The sequence below is a fragment of the Mobula birostris genome, chromosome 2, assembly GCF_030028105.1.
Source record: "Mobula birostris isolate sMobBir1 chromosome 2, sMobBir1.hap1, whole genome shotgun sequence".
Lineage (NCBI taxonomy): Eukaryota > Metazoa > Chordata > Chondrichthyes > Myliobatiformes > Myliobatidae > Mobula > Mobula birostris.
In genome coordinates, this window is record NC_092371.1 from 92,940,357 (window position 1) to 92,956,376 (window position 16,020).

Consider the following 16,020-nt stretch of genomic DNA (forward strand, 5'->3'; position numbering starts at 1 on the left):
AGGGGAAAACAGAAATAAATCTAAGATAGTGAGCAGTAAAGATGTCAGGAGAGACAGGCAGGTGATGGGGCAAATTTGTAGCCATTGGGATGAGTTGCAGTGAAAAAAAAATTGCGGAGCAAACTCGATGGGCCGAATGGCCGACTTCTGCTCCTTTGTCTTATGGTCAAATTCGCTGTGGATCCCCCAGTGTTTTCACCTTGTGGATGAACCTACCATAAGAGACCACGTCAAATGCTTTACCAAAATCTATGTAGACAACATTCACAGCTGTACCCTCATCAATTACATTCATCACCTCTTCAAAAACTCAATCAGGTTAGTAAGACATGACCTGGCCTACATAAAGCCACGCTGACTGTCCCTAATTAGGGATACGGACCACGTGTGTACAAGCAGATGTGGTGTTAATCTGCTACTATGGTTTAGGCTGAAGGGCCTGGTTCTGAGCCCCAATGGTCTTGGCCCAAACCGTCAGCTGTTCATTTCCCTCCATAGATGCTGCCTGACCTGCTGAGTTCCTCTAGTACTGTGCACGTGTGTGTCTAGATTTCCAGCATCTGTAGAATCTCTTATGTGGGACTGTTTCTGTTCTGTGTTGTGTATTTAGTGTCGTGGCAGTGACATAAGAGAAATCTGTGTCCAACTGTGTAGAATGAGGCAGGAAACTGTTTCCCTTCTGCCCTGCTCCCCCCCACCACCACTACTGTAGCACATCCGCATGATCCAGTTAAACTCATTCAAGTATGGAGGTTCATTCTGCACAGACTGGAACAGCTTTCTTTGGTCCTCGCCCTGCTACAACCCTTACTTGGAGGAGCTTCCAAACCAGCTCAGTGGCTCTCAATACCAGGAACTACTGGCTGCGGTCGGGGGAACTGTTCCCGGCTGCACAGGAACTGAAATGCTCCCACACACACAGCCTTCGTTGCTGTGCAGCTGGGATTTTCTTTCATATAATGTGGCGCACAGTTTTCAGGCCGTTTAAAAGCGTCCTGCTCAGAGCAATGGTCGGTCTACTCAGCTGTAAGTAAAAGTTAGAGGGTATGTTGGTCGGGGGTCAGTGGGTACAGCAGCGTCCTCTCTCACTCTGCAGGTTGGGGAATCACCTCCAGCTGTCGATCTTGTGCTTGGAGAGGTCCAGCCTCTCCTGGGTTTCCAACCTATCCAGGAGACTGGTCCCCTTGGGCCACAGTTCAGGAACCAGGGCTGACAAGGTCACTGTTATTCCTGATGATGGGGTGTCAGGGAGGGGTAGCACCTCTGGTGGGGGAGCATGTCGCGTCCTTTTCAAGGTGGTTAGTCCACCTTTGGTCCCCACCTGGCACTCAGCTCTCACCTGTGACTCCCCGTAGCTGTTTGCTTGCGACAGCGGCCACTCACTGGGCAACGGCTTCGACAAGCCAGCTAAGCCAGGTGACGGTAGCCGACGGGTCTCAAACCCTTGGTGAGATGGGGAGTTGTCTATCCCAGCATGTGAAGACAGACTCTGGCAGACTGAGTGGACGAGACCAATGGAAGGTTCAACGGTCAAGAAGGCGGTCTCTGCAAGCGTCATGGAACGTGTAGAACACGACAAGACACTGAAGACGTCCTGGTCATCCACTGCGCCTAGTCCCATCTCCAGCCGTCTTGACTCTTGTCTTGCCACTGGATCCAGATGGGAATTGGGAAGAGAGAGTGAGGCTGACGCTGCGCAACTCTCCCTCACTTAAATCCAAATCACGCGCTAGTCTCGACACCATCATGGACACCATTGACAACGAGGATGGACAAACAACATTCCTGCAGATTCAGTGGTGGGATCCCATCCTGTCAGTCTGTCAAGGGGTAATACAGTGACTTGCGTGTCCAACGGCGGGCAAGTGCAGAAGCAAACAGAGAAGTTAATTCAATGCCCCCCGCCATTTTACACAACCTCCCCCACCCGCTAGGCCCTTAGCTATGATTATTCATTTCATTTAGGACACCAGCGAGGAGTGTTGTCAATGTCCAGTCTGGATGGAGAGGGAATTGAACATGGGGCAGTGTGGAGCAGGGAGGTTCTGGGCTCTTCCCCCTGTGACTGCTGACACCAGCTTCACCAATGGCTGCAAACGTCCTGGTGACAGAATTCCAGGATTTCTGTGGAGCAAGAGGATGGAAGATGTGTTTGAAATCTTTCGGAGGGAGATGACTATTGATTGTGATAATCCTGCAGTTAAATGAGTACGCTACCTGAGTGCGTGCAGCTGAAGACAGACTCAGCCAGGCTGACGAATGCATCGCCCAGGATGTCAGTGTAACTCAGGTGAGCTGCTTGGCTCAAAGACTGGGTTGCATCCTTGAAGAGCAGGTCACTCTCCTTATATTTTTTGGACTGGAAAAGCTGGAATTCCGAGAGGGAGCTGGGCCCAAAATGTTCCTGAAAAAATATGGGAAGGAACTGGTGAGCAGCTCTTGAGAGCAGTAGGTCCTGAGACCAGGGGCGGCGCTAAGGTGGTGCTACAGCCCCAGCAGAAATTGCAATAGCACCAGCGTAGCACCACCAAGAAAATAACTGAAATTTCACATACAAATTGCAGCTGCTTTGCTTTCTCTGTATAGTTTTGAATACAGCTTGTTTCTCCAGTTGATCTAGTGAAACAGCGCCCCCAATTACCAGAGCACCCACGCAGCAATAAAGTTATCAACTCTGTCAGATCCACTCTACACTTCGTTTGTTGTCAATGTCTCGCCGTTACTGTCCTCAGATCAGTTAAACTGATCTAAGATCACTTAAGGTGGTGATATCACTCACTCACATGAGAGATTGATAGTATACATCCAGGCGCAGATCCGTGGTCTCGCGAGACTAACAGATGCCACACACACACACACACACACACACACACACACAGTACTTTTACAAGCCAGCGTGGGCCTGCCACATGCATTATTTTTTGTGGTGTGAAAAATGGATCGGTTTTTAGTGAGAAAACGACTTCATCCAGAGGAATCAGTGGTGTCTCAGCCTGAGCCTGTCCTAATTGAAAGTGACATGCAGAAAGAAGTAAGTGGGGATGAGGACAATAGCAGTTCATCGAAAGTGTGAGGGCGAGGTAGAGGAACAAGAAATGGAGCGGGATTCGGAAGAGAACGTGGATGAAGCTGCTCTTAGTGGGAATACTTAGTGGGAATACTGTTAGCGATGTTAGCCAGCAGCCTGAGGAAGGACCCCATCAGCCAGCATTGAAAAAGTACCCTTCGCTGCACGCAACAGTTTAGCAATCAGCAAAGGAGTTTTATTCATGGCTGCTTTGACTGGCTGGAATATCCGATCACGAAAGATACTACGTTCTGCTTTGCAAGCAGGCATTTCCTGTGTGGAGGACATGGGTTCCATTCTGAGTCTACCTTCACTGTCACCGGTTACCGCAACTGGCGGAAAGCTACAACAGCTTTTAAATCCCACCATGTAAGTGCAGCTCAGAAGTTTGCTATGGAGGCACAGGGGAAATTCAGATTGAGAAAACAAGACGGTTCAAGATTGGGAAATATGCTTGACAAAGGACATGCAAAGTTTGTCCAAGAAAATCATGAGTTTATGAGAGCTGTGGTTGAGTCTCTAGCAAGGACAGACAGTGAATGACACAGTGGAATTTCTAGCTCTAATGAGACCCCACCACGATGCATTTATAGATTTATACAAACTAATCTGCATATCACTGTCTCTACCTGTGACATCTGCCTCATGCAAACGGAGTTTCTCTTGCCTCAGACGCCTCAAAAACTACCTAAGGAATAGCAGCGGTGATGCTCGGAACAGCAACTTGGCCCTGTTGGCCATAAACAGTCGGAGGACCAAAGCACTTGACATCCAGAAAATCATTGATGCTTTCATAGGAACATAGAAAATAGGTGCAGGAGTAGGCCATTCGGCCCTTCGAGCCTGCACTGCCATTTATTATGATCATGGCTGATCATCCAACTCAGAACCCCGCCCTAGCCTTCCCTCCATACCCCCTGACCCCCGTAACCACAAGGGCCATATCTAACTCCCTCTTACATATAGCCAATGAACTGGCCTCAACTGTTTCCTGTGGCAGAGAATTCCACAGATTCACCACTCTCTGTGCGAAGAAGTTTTTCCTAATCTCGGTCCTAAAAGGCTTCCCCTCTATCCTCAAACTGTGGCCCCTCGTTCTGGACTTCCCCAACATTGGGAACAATCTTCCTGCATCTAGCCTGTCCAATCCCTTTAGGATCTTATATGTTTCAATCAGATCCCCCCTCAATCTTCTAAATTCCAACGAGTACAAGCCCAGTTCATCCAGTCTTTCTTCATATGAAAGTCCTGCCATCCCAGGAATCAATCTGGTGAACCTTCTTTGTACTCCCTCTATGGCAAGGATGTCTTTCCTCAGATTAGGGGACCAAAACTGCACACAATACTCCAGGTGTGGTCTCACCAAGGTCTTGTACAACTGCAGTAGTACCTCCCTGCTCCTGTACTCGAATCCTCTCGCTATAAATGCCAGCATACCATTTGCCTTTTTCACCGCCTGCTGTACCTGCATGCCCACTTTCAATGACTGGTGTATAATAACATCCAGGTCTCGTTGCACCTCCCCTTTTCCTAATCGGCCACCATTCAGATAATAATCTGTTTTCCTATTTTTGCCACCAAAGTGGGTAACTTCACATTTATCCACATTAAATTGCATCGGCCATGAATTTGCCCACTCACCCAACCTATCCAAGTCACCCTGCATCCTCTTAGCATCCTCCTCACAGCTAACACTGCCACCCAGCTTCGTGTCATCCACAAACTTGGAGATGCTGCATTTAATTCCCTCATCCAAGTCATTAATATATATTGTAAACAACTGGGGTCCCAGCACTGAGCCTTGCGGTACCCCACTAGTCACCGCCTGCCATTCTGAAAAGGTCCCGTTTATTCCTACTCTTTGCTTCCTGTCTGCTAACCAATTCTCCACCCACACCAATACCTTACCCCCAATACCGTGTGCTTTAAGTTTGCACACTAATCTCCCGTGTGGGACCTTGTCAAAAGCCTTTTGAAAATCCAAATATACCACATCCACTGGTTCTCCCCTATCCACTCTACTGGTTACATCCTCAAAAAATTCTATGAGATTCGTCAGACATGATTTTCCTTTCACAAATTCATGCTGACTTTGTCCGATCATTTCACCGCTTTCCAAATGTGCTGTTATCACATCTTTGATAACTGTCTCCAGCAGTTTCCCCACCACCGACGTTAGGCTAACCAGTCTATAATTCCCCAGTTTCTCTCTCCCTCCTTTTTTAAAAAGTGGAGTTACATTAGCCACCCTCCAATCCTCAGGAACTAGTCCAGAATCTAACGAGTTTTGAAAAATTATCACTAATGCATCCACTATTTCTTGGGCTACTTCCTTAAGCACTCTAGGATGCAGACCATCTGGCCCTGGGGATTTATCTGCCTTCAATCCCTTCAATTTACCTAACACCACTTCCCTACTAACATGTATTTCACTCAGTTCCTCCATCTCACTGGACCCTCTGTCCCCTACTATTTCTGGAAGATTATTTATGTCCTCCTTAGTGAAGACAGAACCAAAATAATTATTCAATTGGTCTGCCATGTCCTTGCTCCCCATAATCAATTCACCTGTTTCTGTCTGCAGGGGACCTACATTTGTGTTTACCAGTATTTTCCTTTTTACATATCTATAAAAGCTTTTACAGTCCGTTTTTATGTTGCCTGCCAGTTTTCTCTCATAATCTTTTTTCCCCTTCCTAATTAAGCCCTTTGTCCTCCACTGCTGAACTCTGAATTTCTCCCAGTCCTCAGGTGAGCCACTTTCTCTGGCTAATTTGTATGCTTCTTCTTTGGAATTGATACTATCCCTAATTTCTTTTGTCAGCCACGGGTGCACTACCTTCCTTGATTTATTCTTTTGCCAAACTGGGATGAACAATTGTTGTAGTTCATCCATGCAACCTTTAAATGCTTGCCATTGCATATCCACCGTCAATCCTTTAAGTGTCATTTGCCAGTCTATCTTAGCTAATTCACGTCTCATACCTTCAAAGTTACCCCTCTTTAAGTTCAGAACCTTTGTTTCTGAATTAACTATGTCACTCTCCATCTTAATGAAGAATTCCACCATATTATGGTCACTCTTACCCAAGGGGCCTCTCACGACAAGATTGCTAATTAACCCTTCCTCATTGCTCAAAACCCAGACCAGAATAGCCTGCTCTCTAGTTGGTTCCTCGACATGTTGGTTCAAAAAACCATCCCGCATACATTCCAAGAAATCCTCTTCCTCAGCACCTTTACCAATTTGGTTCACCCAATCTACATGTAGATTGAAGTCACCCATTATAACTGCTGTTCCTTTATTGCACACATTTCTATTTTCCTGTTTAATACCATCTCCGACCTCACTACTACTGTTAGGTGGCCTGTACACAACTCCCACCAGCGTCTTCTGCCCCTTAGTGTTACGCAGCTCTACCCATATCGATTCCACATCTTCCCGGCTTATGTCCTTCCTTTCTATTGCGTTAATCTCTTCTTTAACCAGCAACGCCACCCCACCTCCCCTTCCTTCATGTCCATCCCTCCTAAATATTGAATATCCCTGAACGTTGAGCTCCCATCCCTGGTCACCCTGGAGCCATGTCTCTGTGATCCCAACTATATCATAATCATTAATAACAATCTGCACTTTCAATTCATCCACCTTATTACGAATGCTCCTTGCACTGACACACAAAGCCTTCAGACGCTCTTTTACAACTCTCTTAGCCCTTATACAATTATGCTGAAAAGTGGCCCTTTTTAATGCTTGCCCTGGATTTTTCAGCCTTCCACTTTTACTTTTCTCCTTAGTACTTTTTGCTTCTACCCTCACTTTACACCCCTCTGTCTCTCTGCACTTGTTCCCATCCCCCTGTTGTGAACTAACCTCCTCACGCCTAGCCTCTTTAATTTGATTCCCAACCCCCAACCATTCTAGTTTAAAGTCACCTCAGTAGCCCCCGCTAATCTCCCTGCCAGGATATTGGTCCCCCTAGGATTCAAGTGTAACCCGTCCTTTTTGTACAGGTCACGCCTGCGCCAAAAGAGGTCCCAATGATCCAAAAACTTGAATCCCTGCCCCCTGCTCCAATCCCTCAGCCACGCATTTATCCTCCACCTCATCGCATTCCTACTCTCACTGTCGCGTGGCACAGGCAGTAATCCCGAGATTACTACCTTTGCGGTCCTTTTTCTCAACTCCCTTCCTAGCTCCCTATATTCTCCTTTCAGGACCTCATCCCTTTTCCTACCTATGTCATTGGTACCTATATGTACCACGACCTCTGGCTCCTCACCCTCCCACTTCCGGATATCTTGGACACGATCAGAAATATCCCGGACCCTGGCACCAGGGAGGCAAACTACCATCCGGGTCTCTGGACTGCTTCCACAGAATCGCCTATCTGACCCCCTTACTATCGAGTCCCCTATCACAACTGCCCTCCTCTTCCTTGCCCTACCCTTCTGAGCTACAGGGCCAGACTCTGTGCCGGAGGCACGGCCACTGTCGCTTCCCCCGGGTAAGCTGTCCCCCCCAACAGTACTCAAACAGGAGTACCTGTTGTTAAGGGGCACAGCCACCGGGGTACTCCCTATTACCTGACTTTTCCCCTTCCCCCTCCTAACCGTGACCCACTTGTCTGCGTCCCGTGGCCCCGGTGTGACTACCTGCCTGCAACTCCTCTCTATCACCTCCTCACTCTCCCTGACCAGACGAAGGTCATCGAGCTGCAGCTCCAGTTCCGTAACGCGGTCCCTTAGGAGCTGCATCTCGATGCACTTGGCGCAGATGTAGACATCCAGGAGGCTTGGAGACTCCAGGGCCTCCCACATCCGACACCAAGAACAGCAAACTGCCCTCACACTCATACTGCCCCTCTCCTCAAATAACAACAGAAAATGAATGCCAAACCTTCCTCGCCTGTTTCCGCCTAAGCCCGTTGAGCCGAAGCCCTTAAGTCTTCACTCTGCTCCCGGCTCACTCCACAGCCCGCAAACTACGCTGCCCGCTCTATGAGGCTCTGTTCCTTTTAAATCTGCTGCGCTGCACTGCCCGACGTCACACGCCTGCGCAGTCCCGCCTCTCAGAACGCCGTTGGAGAAAAAAATAACGAAAATTTCAAAAATGTCTTTCTCGGCACTCCCACTCAGACTCTCAGACTCCTCCTTTGAATCAAACCCGAAGCAGGATGTCTGCCCTTTTAAATCTGCCGCGCTGCACTGCCCGACGTCACACGCCTGCGCAGTCCCGCCTCTCAGAACGCCGTTGGAGAAAAAAAATTACGAAAATTTCGCCACCAATCACAACAACAGACGGATTGTGCTTCTCTGAAAACATCAATGGTGAGCGCAGTTGATTTTTTTTAAAAATTTGGGGCAAGACTAATGCTGATTATTATTATTATTTTGTGGTGGATACCCCATAGTCCTTATGTTTCCTGCAAATCCTAAACTATTACATTTACTGCTATTAAGCCTACTGGTTTTGCTTAGACTTCCAAGCGGTGATTCTGTTGATTTTTGTTTTAAATTCAATAGCCAAATTAATTGAGGAATTGTATGGTCAGAGTACGATTTGTCCAACTCCTGGTAAAGCCTTGCATCTGTTGTTTGCCTTATCTGACTTTAATAACGGTGTATCTTTTGGCATTGTCTGTCTATGTAATGCGAATAGCTGTGGACACTGTGGGTTAGTGTTGTGTTTTTCAGTTGAAAAGCACGCATTTGACACTGATTGCGGGATTGGTGCGTGATTCACGTTGTGCGCTGTGGGTCGGGTGCTTTGTTGATTTGTTTGTGCTCTGTGTAGCCCGGGTTGCCTCCGATGCTGTTGACACTGTCACAGTTCACTTCTATCAATTGCTGTTCACTTCTATCAATTGTTAGATCTATCAATTGCTGTTGCTTGTGAATCAACAGAGGCATTTATAGTGGGCACATAATGCTTGAAACTGACTTTTGAATGCCACGTGTCTGGCCTTGCGAATAATTATTACCATAGGGTACATCCCTCAGCACCATCACTGAATAATTCAGCCCCACTGTAGCACCAGCAAGAAAAAATCTCTGGCGCTGCCACTGCCTTAGACAGCAGTAATATTCGTACCTGGGGCAGCTTGTGCCATTGGGGCTGTTGGTACCTCATTACCAGTCCAAACCAGTCAAGTGAGCAACTAACAAAGTTGTCTGACCATATCTCAAATCTTACAAAGAGAAACTCAGTACTTTGGCCCAGTTTTCTTTTGAGCTTAGGAGGGGGAGGGGTGAGCATATTCAAATAGGGGGGGTGGCTTTTTAGGGTAGAGGTTTATGTAATGATACACAGTCATTGGAAGCAGATATGTAGAAATTTCTTCTCTCAGAGGGGCTGGATCTCTGAAGATACAAGGCACGGAAGAATCTAGAAGTAGGGGATCTAGCCTCAAGATTCAGGGCAGTTGATTTGGGATGGAGATTAAGAGAAATTGCTTTTGTAAAAGAGAAAAGAATCTGTGGGGTCCCCTGCCTCGGGATACAGTGGAGGGTACCTGAGACACTTGAGACGCAGTTAGACTGGGAATTAAGGGTTCTGGGGAAAAGGCAGGAAGGTGGAGCTGAGTCCATGGTCACATGAGCCATGATCCTATTGAATGGCAGAACTGGCTTAATGGGCCAAATGGCCTACTTATCAATCGACCTGTGAAGTCTTTCTGCTATGGAGTGTACACAAAAATGCTTCTCAGGGCACTCAGATACCTGCAGTACAAGATCCTGGCTGCCAAGGTCTTCACAATTACAAAAGAGTTTGAAAGAGTAACGTAGGGAAGAGCTCTCTGCGTGTGAGACTGGATCCACGGCTGGAGACAGAGGGGAAACTAGTAAAGATCCATTGGGGGATGTGAGAGAGGCTTCCTTTCCCAGAGAGTAGTCAGTGTATGGTGCAGCAGAGCAGAGCACATCCAGATGGAAGAGAGATAGGCAGTAATGTCAACCTGGCTGCATAAAGAGTGATGAGTGGAGGCAGTACATATTTGTTGGTATGAATGGCCCATTCCTGTGCTGTAAGTGCTTTGCAAGGGTGCAGAGGAAGGTGCCTTCTCCGTACCTTAGACTAGGGCACAGTGCTTGTTCAGCCAAGGGAATGTTCCTCTTTGAGATTAAATACAACAATATCTGGATCTAAAGCATCGGGATACACCTATATATATGGGTGTTGTCTCTCCAGAAAACTAGGGCACTTGGTCAACCATCTGCATTCTAAACCTGCCATGTAGTCAAACTCAGCTACTCTGTGCCAAAGAGTGGCTTAAACACCCACATATCATGGTACTGAGATCTGCGCTCCTCAAATAGTTGCGCATCTAACAATCTGGTCCCATCCACTTACACCACTGGATCTACTAGACAACGTGGGAAGATCCCCCCAGGATTATCCTGATCACATGATGCTGGACAAGCAAAACCCACCAATCGTTGGCGATGTGATGATTGTGGTCATTGGAAATACTAATAAACAGCACTCACTCTCCAATAATCTGCCAACTGATAGCTAGTTTGGATTGTTTAAGCCACATAGCTCCAGACCTGACCACAACCTTGATCCAGATGTAGATCCAGAGTTACAGAGACCCTGATAGAGCCAGAACCTCCAGTGGATGGAGTCACACGTCGCACCAGGTTGTTGGATGTCAATCATTCCAGCTCCGTGACATCACCACTGTTCCTCGGGACAGTGTCCTTGGCTAAACACTCCATCAGTCAGGAGTGGGGAATTTCTATGACAATTATACCATGTTCAATTCTGTGCACAGCTCTTCAGTTCATGCATGAAAGGAAAAGAGAGTGGCAATCTCCAAGAGAGGGTCTAACCATCCTAACAATTTACCTGGGTATCGAATGGCATTATTATTACCAAACCCTCGCCTTAAATATCCTGAGAGGTCATAATGGGAGAGACTTGTCTAACAATGCACAGTGTGAGGTCATAATGGGAGAGATTTGTTGAACAGTGCATGGTTATTGACAACCAAGGTATGTAGAAATTTCTTCTCTCAGAGAGGCTGAATCTCTGGAGATATAAGGGACAGAGGAATCTAGAACTAGGGGACGTAGCCTCAAATTTCAGGGTGAGTAGTTTTGGAATGGAAATGTCAAGGAACGGTTTTTCCACCGTAGAATAATGAATCTGTAGAATCCTCTGCCCAGGGAAGCAGTGGAGAAAGACATTCAACTGGCCAGTCACATTAACATGGTGGCCACAGAAGCACAACAGAGGCCAGGTCTCCTGCAGCAGGTGAGCCAAGACCAGAATGTGATCGGATTCTCTCAATTTATCTGGGTGAGTGCAAATGCATCACCTCTCAAGGAGCTTGGCATCACCCACGATGGCAGAGAGAGGGGGCTAGAGGAAGCTAACTGGCAGCAACATGTCCCAGGATGTGAAAACAGTGTATCAGGTGCTGGGGTTAAAGCAGTTCCTTTCACCCCGCCAGTGGAATGAGGCATGTGGTTGGTGAAACAGTATTATAGCAGGGACTGCTCAGGGCACAGCACATGTTGCCCCTGTCAGGTTGCTCTCTTTTGACCTGATAGATGTTTATAAAACCTGAAGGTTATAGATAAGGGAGATGGTCACAGACTTTTACCCCGGGTAGAGAGTCCAAAACGAGGGATAGAGCATCACAGTGAGAAAGGAAGATTTAAAACATCCTGAGGGGCATCTTTTCCACACGGAGGGTGGCAGGTAGGTGGAATGAGCTGCCAGAGGAAGTGGTTGAGGTGGCTATAATTACAACATTCAGACAAGTTCAAGAATAAGAAAGGCTTAGAGGCCTAATGCAGGCAAATAGGACTAGCTCAGTAAGACAACGTAGGCAGCGTGAATGAATTGGGCCATAGGGCCTGTTTCTGTGCTGTAGATCTCCATGACTCTAGTTTTGACTTTCTAACAAATTCACTATCCCCTCTCTCCTCCTCCTGACACCACCACCCCCCCCCCCGCCACCACTGCACCTGATCCCTGAGGATGAAATGATGAGATGTATGTCACTGATCAAATACAAACCTGGGAGTTCATCAGGAAGTCTTTCGTTTTGGTGGCGATGACAGACCTGGTCATGACCATGTTTGGAGGGATGGCTCCCAGGTTGCAAGAGTCCCGGTCTGTGACTGGGGTGTGGCCTCCACCCGGACAGAGCAACTCGAAGTCATCAACAGTCCAACCTGTGGCCCAGCCACTCCTGCCCAGAGCTGCAGGGGAAGGACCTCAATTAATGAACATCATTCATTTGAAAGCTGAGAAGAATTTCAGTAATTCCTAATTTCTGTCCTTCAGGTTGTGCCAACATGAATCTGTTCACGGAGGTGGAATCACAGTGAACCCGTGAAATGTGTGATGCTGGCTCTGGGAAGACCTCAGCCATTTGTTCCACTCCCTGTTCGCTCCTGTCTATTTCCTTGTTATCCTTTCCTGTCCAGGTATCTGTTCCAACGTTGGAATAAAATCCACCTCCATCATTTAGTATGCAAGCTCCTTCCACAATTCCAACACCCTGTGTGAGAGAAACTGTTCAGATCGCCTTTAAATTTCTCTTTACACAAGTGCTCTTTTGCTCTAGCCTCCCCTCCTGTGAGAAAAATACTCTCTATCTACCCTATCTATGCCTCTAATAATATTATAAATCTCTGCAAGGTCTCCTCTATCCCCCATCGTTCCAGTGAGAACAAACCCTTTGTATCTAAACTCTCCTTATATCTACTGCCCTGCATTCCACTGGTTCTGAACAGTGTAACCCCCGTCCCAATCCAATCATCGCCATACATTCCCATCTGTTCACAGCTGACACACTTTCATTTTTTAACCTATTTAGAACAGAAGCTGAAATCTATCTTACCCTCAATGTTTTCCATTAAGTTGTGATGCTGCAGGAAGACGACGTCTCCAAAGTTTTTCTGATTGGAATTCCCAAACTAAACACCTGGAGAAAGACCAGCAGTTAATCTCTCCCTCTGTTCATTGTGATACTTCTTCCCACTTATACCCCACTTTGTGTCCTATGATCAAACTTACACTCTGCCATCCACCACTTCCAGTCTGTCACAGCTCCAGCTCTGGTGGCTGATCTGGGTTCCCCGGGAAGGCTGACTACAGGTGGCTGATGAGCAGCATGTGGGCACGACCCGTGGAGATTGAACAGGACAAATGATAAGGGACTGAGTTACAGCCCCTCAGTGTTCAGTAACAGCAGAACCCCAGATAGCTGTTCTTCCCCAGCAAAACCTTAGCAGTAGTTGCACTGAGCTTGAGTACACCCCTCAGCATGTCCTCACAGACACCTCGGTGAACGGGAAGACCAACAGAAAGACCAAAGAGCATCTTTCACTGAGTTGATGATCTTCCAGTAGCACCTGATGTTGTCTGTGTGTGTGTCCCTGGGAACAGCCCATAGATCAGCTGTTAGGCAGCGGCTCTGGATGCCTTGGGACATGGATCCTTGCGTCCATCTCCACAGCTTTGCAAACGCACAGCCTGCGAGGAGATAGGCTATAATCTAGTCCTCAACGCAGCTGTTCCCTGAATAGTGTGTGTTGTGGGCTGAGACTTGGACATCCACTCAGAAGCGAGCTTGCTCTGGGACTGAAGGTCTATTGCCCCAGGTATAGGAGAGGTAGAAATGGCATCCTTCTATGCCCACCCTTATGTATGGGAAGGATTCCAGATGGAGAACTCTGATGTCTTCTCCCTAACTCAGAGCATGAGAGAAGGAGGTGGACCCAAAGGGGCAGGTTCATGGCCTCTGCGTCCTTTCACCATTCAGATTCAGATGCATTTATCACATAGACATCAAAACCTACAGTAACGTGTTTTAACAGCCTGCAAGTGTTGCTGTACATTCCAGCATCAACATAGCATGCCCAGAGTGCTCAGTGGAACAACGAAGAACACAATGAAACAGAACAGGCAGCAAAGCAAACCCTTTTCCCACCCACGTACACAAACAGTCCTCCGGCGCCAGGGTACCGATTGACTTACTGGCTCCGATCTTCAGTATTGACCACTGGACTAACTGATGATGGGACCCCGAACTTCAGGCTCAAACTCTGGACATGCCAATTAGCCAGCCCTTGGGCTTCTTGCTTGTGTGGACTCCTGGCCACTGGCCTTTGAGCACAGGGTTAAGACCTGGACTGATATCCTTCACCTGTCTGGACTTTGATTGCGGAACACGGAGCAGAATGGAGGCCTGACCCCATACCTCCCCACATTCCTGTCCCTAATCTGACTTCTAACTACTCTCTCTGTCCCAAAAACCACCCCTCTGACCCTAAAGGTAAACAACTAGCTCTGAGCCATAATCTTGATGGAGACCACAGCTTGGTGCCATCCTGAAAAAACTGAGAGAAGACAAGCAACACAGAAGTCTTACGCTTGCACGGTTGTCCTGTCTATCTGGGTGGTCCAAGTGCTGCCCAGGCAGCTGAAATGAATGAAAACAGGCATTAAGTTTACCTCTTCCAGCAGGCAGGAAGTACAAAAGCCTGAAAACACGTACCATCAGAGCTTCCATTCCACTGTTATCTGACTCTTTAATGGGCCTTTTGTACGATAAGAGGGACTCTTCACCTCACAATCTACTTTGTTATGATGTTGCACTTTATTGTTTAGCTGCACTGCACCTATTCGATAGCTTTTACACGTTATTCTGCATTGTTACTGTTTTACCTCATTTACTGTGTGATGACTTGATCAGCATAGACCGTATGCTCTATGGACAAGCTTTTCTCTGTATCTGGGCATGAGACAATAATAAACCAATACCAAAAAACACCTGGAGTGGTACTTACCGCAGTGTGCCCAAGTTTCCATAGTAGAGTTCATCGTGGTTGGCAGCACACCGCAGACCGGAGATCTTTGAACCAGCTTGCTCCCTGCCAACGCAGACTTTACAAAGTTTGCCCATCCTTCTGGAGCCAGGCATGCAGGCCTTACGGAAGTAACTTGTGTAGGCTGTAGGTCAGTGAGAGAGAGGTGTTTGGTCAGAATGTGCATTGGGCACCTCTGGGAACATTGGCTGGTTGAGTATGATTGAGGCTAACCGTACTGGCATCTGGTACCGTGGGCTTTCCCAGAGGCTGAAGGGCCAAAGTTCATTTGGTGCTTCATGCCTCCTGCCTACTGCCAACAGTACCTCTCCTGTGATAGCTGGATGGTTTTAGGTTGATTGTAAGAATGAGGTAAGTGTGTATGTGCCCATTTCACCACTCGGTGATTCGAATGACTGGGCCTCCTATGCACACAAGGCTCTTCTCTTTATGCGTGGGTATTTGAGTGGGTATTTTCATCTCCGTGGGCTTAGTTCGTCACTCCCACACTGCAAGTTGCCCTGTGTGTACTGTGATTCAGTAAATGTTTAATCCTGCTTCTCCATTGCCATTCTTCCTCCATGTGTACAGTGGCTGTGTGTGGGTGTCAGGATAATGACTTCTATAGTACAACAGTCTGCCAGCACTGTGGGAGTTATTATCCTGACAGCCGTATGAAGACACTCTCCGGACTCAGGGCTAGGCTAGGAATGGGAGGGAGAGGGGGATAGGGATGGACACAGGAGGGAATAGAGAACCTGCCGAAGACACACATAACCCTGGAGGTCTTGCCACTCCCACCCTCAAAAACGTTTACCTCTTCCAACTACCTTTCACCCATCTCCAATCCAATTACTCTATGATCTAATGTATTCGAATGAAATAATAATAAAAAGCAACCACAGAATTCTGTCATTGCTCCTGTGACTTTACTCCTGGGTGTTTGATACAGTGCGCTGGAGTTTAACCTGGAACACCCTGGCATGTCCACCTGACCAGTGGACCAGGTGTTGGGTGACCATGTCCGCCTGACCAGTGGACCAGGTGTTGGGTGACCATGGTCCATCCTAAGGAGCAAAGAGGTAACCAGAATGAGCATGAGGAGTGAGAGGGTTTTGGCATCA

General features: G+C 47.5%; 1 protein-coding gene across 1 annotated transcript in view; it reads right to left on the reverse strand.

Moving 5' to 3' along the window:
• Nucleotides 1-2,080: 2,080 nt before the first annotated feature.
• sxph (saxiphilin) overlaps nucleotides 2,081-16,020 on the reverse strand; it is a 106,641-nt gene continuing 92,701 nt past the window's right edge. Inside the window, 6 exon segments of the mRNA XM_072279949.1 lie at nucleotides 2,081-2,124; nucleotides 2,218-2,404; nucleotides 12,099-12,283; nucleotides 12,928-13,000; nucleotides 13,002-13,011; nucleotides 14,879-15,041. Coding sequence (XP_072136050.1) covers nucleotides 2,081-2,124; nucleotides 2,218-2,404; nucleotides 12,099-12,283; nucleotides 12,928-13,000; nucleotides 13,002-13,011; nucleotides 14,879-15,041 — 662 coding nt within the window.